Source organism: Notamacropus eugenii, chromosome 2 (assembly GCF_028372415.1).
Source record: "Notamacropus eugenii isolate mMacEug1 chromosome 2, mMacEug1.pri_v2, whole genome shotgun sequence".
Lineage (NCBI taxonomy): Eukaryota > Metazoa > Chordata > Mammalia > Diprotodontia > Macropodidae > Notamacropus > Notamacropus eugenii.
This window is the reverse complement of record NC_092873.1, coordinates 474,806,060-474,814,772: the sequence shown is the minus strand read 5'-3', so window position 1 is coordinate 474,814,772 and position 8,713 is coordinate 474,806,060. Positions and strand designations below refer to the sequence as shown.

Sequence of the window (8,713 nt, the reverse complement as noted above, 5' to 3'; positions counted from 1 at the left end):
GAACAAAATGAGGGTGGAAGGCAGAATCAGGGTGTTGATGGGGGAGAGGGAAGAAGAGAGGGGGAGAAGAAGGAGAGAGAAGAAAGGAAGGGAGAGAGAAACAGAAGGAGGGAAAAAAGGGAGAGGGAGGAAGGAAAGGGAATGGAGGAGAGGAGAGAAAGGGAGAGAAAAAGGATGAGGGAAACAAAAGGGGGTTCTAAAGGGGGACATGAGGTAATGTGGTGGAGTCAGAAAGGCTGGGTTGAGATCCTGAATCTGCCATGTATTGCCTGAAGAAAAAGGAAAGGAAACAGGTTTTTATTTAAGCACCTACTCTGTGCCAGATGCTAGTGCTAAGCACTTTAAAAATATTCTCATTAGGTGCCATTATTATCCCTATTTTACAGTTGAGGACACTGAGATAGACAGAAGTTTAAGTGACTTGCCCAGGGTCACTCAGTGTCTGATGCCTCACTTAGAACTCAGATCTTCATGACTTCGTACTAGTAGCTGCCTAAGTGACTGAGTGACTTTTATCTGTTTAACCTCTCTGTTTCTCACTGTCCTTATCTGTTAGATGAAGAGGTGGAGTGTAGCCTCTGAAGTCCTTTCTTGTTTTAGATCAATGATACTAAGGTTCTCTATAAATGTTGCCTGACTCATTTTGCTGGAGGCTAGAGATGTGAACCATGCCAGCTTCTTCTGAAGTAGTCAGGCTTAAATGTCCTTTGGTCCCTTTCAGGTCTATGTCTGTGGTCTTTTACTTCAAGCCCTGTTCTTCCAAGTTAGTTTTTGGAAGCCAATACCATTCCCCTGATCTCAAATGCAAGCATTCTAAGGGATCTGGAGGAAATCAATAATGCACTTGGTCAGGGGTGGGGAACCTGTGCTCTCAGGCTAGGTCTTTGGATTCAAAGGGCTACACTTGAGACCTAGAAGGCCACAGGTTCTTCGCCCCTGCCCTTGGTGAACACAAGTATGTATTAAATGCACAGTGATATAATCACACCAAATTTAAATGTGAACATTTTGCAACATATTTATTCAAAAAGGCACCAATGGCCATAATCAGAGACAGTAGGAACTAATTCTTGTGAATACATTTTCTCTGAATCAAAGCCCAGCGTAGGCACTAGGATGCTTCTTTTCACTCTGAGTTGCTGGCTTCATGGTATATATTGCAGTTCTACAAGCCCTATGAAATTAAAATAACAGTAGAACATTCCCTCCCCCACCTCACCCCTCACCCCCAGCAAGTCAGGCAGGCCTTTGATGATAAATTTATGGCAAAACATGAAAGAGAATCAAGCAGGATGAGAAGGTATGGAGGAGTGGTGTAATCCCATCCAGAATCCACTGGATGGACTCACAAAGCCACCACCCAAAACAGTGGAATGACCCCCGTCTTGGCTGAATCATTCATCAAACAATCAGCTTCTTCCCCTACCACTTTGCTCAGGAAGCCATCTAAAGGTATGGTTCTTCAGCCATTTGATGTTCTTCCTAAAAGTGTGGCTAGTTTTGAGCAGAACCTATCATATATTCAATCAACACTTGTGAATCTACCCATCTTCTCACCTTTCCTTCTCTCCTTCCACTCCCCTTACCCCCCCCCCCCCTCAAAATGTATGTATTTCTTCAGAGCCAAGTGTTTTGAAAAGGTAAATTCTTCTGAGTAAGAAAACGGAAAGCACAAAAAACCAGGCTGAGCATGGGAGAACTTGCTTTTCCTTCTGCCTCCTCCCCTGTCCTTGAGTTCCTAGTTGGTACTGAGGATTATGTCTTGCTCTCATGTGTTTTACATCTGAGAGAGCCTTATGTCATATTCCACCATATTGAAGTTATCCCATGCAAAGATCTTCTTTTCAGCAGGATTGTAATCAACCATGCTGCTGTATTTATACCGGTTCTTGAATGGGATGGTCAGGGCCTTGCTGCTCCTGGTTCTAGTGTCATAAGCCAGGTTAATGGTGGCATCAGCTGCTGAGTAGCTGCTGACAGTGTAAAGGGTGCCACAGATTATGAATGAGTTGGCCACCGATTGCTTTCTAATGTTCGTCTCCCAGGTCTGTTTGAGTTCTAGTGTGTCTGGATTCATTTTGGAAAGGATAATAGCTCCCTTGGCTTCTTCTGTGCTATAGATAACCCACAGTCCTGTTTCATCCACTGCCAAGTCAATGTCTGTATAGCCACCCCAAGAATAAGGGAACTGTCCATGATAACCAGCATTGGGAATCTCCTTTTGAGTCTTCACACTTTCAGTCTTCAGGTCATACTTGATCACAGTTCTAGATGTATGTTTCTGATAATAGAGGGCTCCACGGTAAACCACAGCCCCTGTGCTCTCCATTGGGATAGGCAACACATGAACTTTGGAAGGATATCCCTGTGTGAACTGGCTGATCTGATCATACTGAAACACCTGACGGATATCCGTGCCAACTGTATCAACTCTCCAGGTGGTCTCCCGAGTATAAGGGTACATAGGCTCAGGGTCTCTCATCCACACACCATACTTACCAGCAATTGTCTCTGCCTTTCTCAAGGTGATAGGTTCGCTTACCCAGACGAGTTCTCCACATCCTGTTGAATAAATAGAAAAACAAAACCTTTCAGAACGTAAATGCTAATTGTAAAGACAGGAAATAAGTCACCTCCACAGCATTGTTAGTTTAGTTTTTGGGTTTAGGTGAGGTGATGAGTCCTACCCGTGTTCATCCTAAAAATTAATGGCACTAACCCAAAGAGAACTCCTAAAAGAAAATGGTAGTTACCAAGACAACCCTTTGAACGGAGACTTGAAAACAAAACAATTCAACTATCCTATCAGAGTTCTAAGCACATCACTACAGCTTGGCTGGCTCTAATGAAAGCAACACAGTGTAGGGAAGGGGATAAGCATTTATTAAATACCTGCTATGTGCCAGGCACTTGGCTATAGAACTTTTACAAGTATTGATTCTTTGATCCTTGGAACAACATTGTGAGATCTGTGAGATTGGGATGATTTGCTTCCCTTGGCCCCTGGGTAGGATAGGGAGCAATGTGTACATGTTGAAAAAATGCAAAACTGGATGTCAGAAAAGTTCTTCAAATAAACAGAGCTGTCCAAAAGCATCATGAGCTGCTTCAGGCTGCCATCCTTGAAATACTTAAATTGGAGGCTTGAGGACTCTTTGGGAGGTCATAAAGGGAATTGTTGTTCAGGTACCAACTAGATTCTATGGCCTCTGGGGTGCCTTCCAACACTGAGAGTCTGTGAGTCAAATAAATTTGGAGAGATTCTACAAAATAAATGGGGCAAGTTCCTTTAATGTTCACAAGGGCAGCAAGTCCCTGTTCATGCCTACCTTTCTTTCTACCCTGGAAAACCACAGAAAAAGGAAAGTCACATCACAATTCACAAAGGAAATCCTCATTTGTTCTTTAGGGCAGGTTCATATTTAGGACAAATCAAAGAGGGATAGGGACAAATTAGAAAAAGAAAAATGTAAAATTAATAACCATTGTCTACATCCTTATTACCTGAATGATTGGTTGAACTGTTTTTGAAGATGTGAGAAGCAGGAACTTCAGTTAATTCAGACTTCAGTTCTTGGTAGTCTAGATTCTGCACACCCCATTTAGAAACTGTAATGAAAAAATGAGATAAATGAAACTGTGAGGAGAGACCTGGATGTTGATATACAATTAAAATGTAAATTAAATTGTTTAAGCTTTCCATGCAATTCAACCAACATTTATTTTTAAAAATTATTCTTATCTTTTCTTTTTAATTACCCATATTTCATAATGCAACCTTCCACTTCCCTCCCAGAAAACCATTTTTTGTAACAAAGAAATTTTTTAAAAGATTAAAAAAAATTAGTAGAAAAACCAACCAGTACATCAAAAAACATTTATCTGCAACGCTCCATGCCCATGGTTCTCCACATCTACAGAGATACCTTCTATCTTTTCCTTAGACCAAGCCTAATCTTTATAATTTCACAGTATTAATTTCAATTGTTTTATTTTTCACAAGCATTTGTTAAGTACTTTCCCTGTGCTAAAGTGAAATAGCCCTTGCCTTCAAGAAGCTTTTTTCTATAGCAGGAGATACCATGTAGACATCCTAGTAAATACAAAATGAGTATATGCCAATTAAATACAATTTAAAAATTAAATTATAATTAAATACAGGGTAATTTGAGGGAGAAGGCACTAGGAACTAGGGAAATTAGGAAAGACATCATGTGGGGGGGATATTTGATTAACAGAGGTGCTTTATCAGCAGGTTCATTTTGATTTCAGGGATGTGGTTCCATGGGGTAGCATTGGACTTGGAATTAGGAAGACCTAAGTTCAAATGCCCCCAACACTTCTTAGCTGCATGACCCCAGAGGAAGCCATGTTCTCCGAGTCTCAGTCTCCCACAAAATGAAGATGCTAATAATAATATCTACACCACCATTTTGAAGATCAAATCAAATGAGACACAGTATTAGAAGCCCAAGGAGCACCATCACCACTTGTCCAACTACTGAAATGCATGTGTCCCTGGGAGCAGTGGCATCTCAACAATGATAACTAACATTTATATAGCACCTATGTGCCAAGCAATGTGCTAAGCACTTGGCAATTATTATTTCATTTAATCTTCATACCTGGGAGGTAGGTGCTAGGCAAACAATGTTAAATGACATTCCCAGGGTGACACAGTTGGTCGATAGATGTCTGAGGCTGGATTGGAATTCAGGACTTCCTGACTCCAGGCCTAGTTCTCTATCCACTGTACCAACTGACTACCCCTAAAAAGTAGCGTGACCAGATTTATGAGACTTTACTCTTGAGAACTAGTCTGGTGAGTGGGGAGAATGAAGCTATGGGGTGTCTAAGGAAATTTGAGGGAAGCAGCTCTGTCCCCAGGGGCACAATGGGTAGAGTGCTAGACCTGGAGTGAGAAGGATCTAAGTTCAAATCTGCCCTCAGACACTACCTTGGTGACCCTTACTCAGTTTCCTGATCTTTAAAATGAGCCAGAGAAGAAAATGGCAAAACCATTCCAATATCTTCACCAAGAAAACTACCAATGGGACATGAAGAGTCAGTCATGACAGAAAAATGACTGAACCAAGCTGTGCCCCAGACTGCATGTGTTGGGGCAGTATCGGGGAAGGGGAGGAGGTGGATATTGGGATAGAAAGGGGAAGCCATGGTAGCCAAAGACAATATTGGACAATTTCAAAGTTCAAAACATTTTTATCCAAAGTCAATTCTGCTACAGATTACCCCAGATCCCTGTTTTTGCTCAGGAATTTACTCTTAGTGATACTTGGATACATGAGCAAGGATGGATAACTCTGGTTGAACTATTTCTCTTGCTGAATTTCCCAGTCATCTCCATTTTCTCTCAATTAGTTATGGCAGCAAGGACTTGGATGACCCTCTCCACAGTCATATGTATCACCAGCAATGCAGTGAGGACAAAATGAGGGACTGATTACTGGAGGTGCAGCATCTAAGTCATCTCATCCAAAAAGGCATCTTCTGGGTGTTTTTGCCCCTTGCTCAGCCTCCCTAAGTGCCAAGTCATCCTGGACATTGCGAATATTGACTTTCAGTACCATGCGAGACCATTTTTTCACTCTTACCTACACTGGCTTAGAAAAATAAGATGGCATTTGAGGCAGGGCCTGGCAACTCTTGGCACACATCATTGGGAGATATAAGTGAAGGCACCTTGCCTAATTTACCATCTCTGGCCCTATTCCTAGTCTTCTCCTACACTCCCCCACCCTCTGACTCAATATTGATGCAGCTGGTGGCCTTGACTTTGTCTGATCCTATAACAAGTTGCAGAACTTTTCATTGGTATCCAAAGTCCTGATATATATTACAATACAGTGTGTGTTGATTAGGCATCGGAACCTGGGGTATCTTATGGCCAAAAGCCTCCATCAATCAATAGGCATTTCATTAAGTGATTAAGGTCCTGTGATGTAGCAAAAAAAAAAAAAATGGAACAGTCCTTGCTGTCCTTAAGGAATTTAAGTTTTCCTAGAGGAGACGGTATCTATGTACAAAATATGTCTCTGAGATGGGGTTCACTAGCAGCTGAGAGAACCATGAAAAATATTTCATGTGAAAGATGTCTCTTGGGCAGAGTTTTGAAGGAAACAAGAGATTCTAAGAGGCAGAAGTGGGGTGGGATTACATGCCAGGCATTGGGAACTGCCAGTGCAAAGGTAGATTAGATGGGAATGGGGTATCAACTGTGAACAGCTAGAAGGTGAATTTGATTGGAATAGAGATCACAGGAAGGGGAGTAACAGATAATGATGTTGGAAAGGTTGGGTGCCTCATGCCAATATGACTGTGGAGCATTTCCCACTTTTATCTCACATCCTCAGGGAATCTTGGGAAGTGCTACGTGTTGTTGAGGAATTTTTCAGTCTGACTCTTTGTGATCTCATCTGGGATTTTCTTGACAAAGATACTAGAGTGCTCTGCCATTTTCTTCTCCAGATCATTTTATAGATTAGGAAACTGAGGCAAACAGGGTGAAGTGACTTACCCAGGGTGACACAATTAGTAAGTGTCTGAGGCTGAATATGAACTCAAGAAGATGAATCTTTTTGATTCCAGGTCTGGTATTCTATCCACTGTGCCACCTACCTGCCATTTACAGGGCTCACTAAGAGGTGCCATCAGAATGAGCATCTTCTTGGGCTCACACCAACTGATTCTCTGTGGGAATCTGGTGGTCCACTTACATCTGTTTTCTTCAGATATATGAAAAAATCAGTAGATGATTCATCATGCGTTGTTGAGATGTGAGACAATCTCTAGGTAAGTTATGAAACACAAATCTCCACGAAGGCCCATGCTACCACTGTTGCTACCATTTTTACTTCCCTGGAGATATCATAGACCCTCAGTCCACTAGCCTTTACCCACCATATTTCTCTGTGCACCCACTGCAATCTCAGCTCAGAACTGCCTGACTAGCATGCCAGGTGCTATGTTTATGGATAAGAATAAAAGAGAGAAAGCAAAGAAATGATTATAGCTTAGCCATACAAGACCAGATGTTTGGTGTGCACTCAACAAAGTTTAAATATGGTGGCCCCTCCATTCTTGTCCTCAGCAGACTTTGAGTCTTTACTCTAATATAGGCTATTTTACTCATTAATTCAATGTCTTATTAATCACTTAGCATCAAATACCAATCTAATCAAAACTTATTAGTAACTACTTAGATGTAAGTTAGATAGTTTTTACACAAAAAAATCATAATAATTTTCAATTGCTACTTCTAAGTTTCCATCAGGATTCAGTTAGTACTGATGTGTCCTTGGATGAGTTATTTAGCTTCTTTGGGACTCAGTTTCCCCATCTGTATAATGAAGTTTGGCCAGATGTCCTTTAAGATTCCTTGGAGCTTGGAACCCATGTTACTCTCTTTGTCCATTTACTGTCAGTCTACTATTTAGCTCTTCAGAAATGAAATATCCACTGGAGAGTGTAGAATTTTTTCACCTTAAAAATATGAGTATTTAGATAATGTCATATTTAAAAGTGCCTTCACTTGTACCTGGCCCCTTTTATGACATGACTGCCTACCTCTTTTTCTTTTGCCTGTCTTCAAACCAGCCTCAGTGCCAGGGAAGGTTGTCAATATATAGTGTCACTGTTGATGTGTGGGCATCACATGGCTCTTTTCCTTTTACTCATCCTTCTCTTATGATGCCTTGGATTTTGCCCATGAAAATCAAACCATGCTTTCTCTACTAACTTCAAAAATGCTCTAGATACTGTCTATAGTGCTAGGCAGCACAAGAGTAGAGAGTTAGAAGGAAAATCTATGGCTGCATCTCTCAAAGAAAGTCTGTGGCCCCTTAGCATGGGTGCACATGCTCTATAAGCAGAAGGCTGGCAAGTCAGCATCAGCCTAGACCTCCTTCCTCTCCATTTGGAATAAAGTAATTCAACCTGTGGATACAGCTAAGGTTGTTAATGACTACGTGTTTTGGGAAAAGAATTAAATAGAGTCCATGCTCAGAAGTTGTGCCAACACCAAGGGCGGTGGGGTGGGGAACCATGGCACAGGGGAATGAGTTCTAGATTTAGAATTGGAGGTCCTAAGTTAAAATCCCAATTCTGCTACCTATTATCTGTGTGTAGCCTTAAGCAAGTCACTATAATCCTCTGGGCCTTATTTTCCCCATCTGTAAAATGAAGGTTGTGGGTTAAATGATCTTCAAAGCCCCTTCTACTTCTAAATCTGTAGTCCAGCAAATTATTTAAAAATATAATACAATTCATCTAGTAGGGAAGTTAAAATCAGGGCCAGTGTGTGATGGTGAGGGAGCTTTTTCTATCTGTGCTAGAAATTGTAATAGTAACTGTTTTCAAAGAGCCTTTCTATGGCACTGCACAGAATTAGTGGGCTTCAAGTGCAGAATGGATCTTCTTACACCCCAGAGAGTAACAGAACTCAGGATGTTAGAGCTATAAAGGACCTTAGAAGTGATCAATTCCAACCCCTTATTTTACAGGTAAGGAAACTGAGATCTATAGGCATAAAATGACTTACCCAAGGTCATATGGCTGGGAAGGTAGCAGAGCCAGGAACTTCTTTGAGATAGAAAAGTTTGGTACAGACATGGAAGACATGCCCAAGGGGAGACCATCCTCTCTGTAACTACAAGCCTTGGAGATGCTTCATATCTCTACATTTCTGCTGAGAGTT

At 41.4% G+C, this 8,713-nt stretch overlaps 1 protein-coding gene across 1 annotated transcript in view; it reads right to left on the bottom strand.

Annotated features, from left to right (window-relative positions):
• Nucleotides 1-992: 992 nt before the first annotated feature.
• Nucleotides 993-8,713, bottom strand: part of MYOC (myocilin) — a 17,305-nt gene continuing 9,584 nt past the window's right edge. Inside the window, exons 2-3 of the mRNA XM_072648635.1 lie at nt 3,505-3,609; nt 993-2,562 (exon numbers count right to left, since the gene is read on the bottom strand). Of these exons, the coding sequence (XP_072504736.1) occupies nt 1,778-2,562; nt 3,505-3,609 (890 nt within the window). The 3' untranslated portion in view covers nt 993-1,777. The remainder of the gene's footprint in view (nt 2,563-3,504; nt 3,610-8,713) is intronic.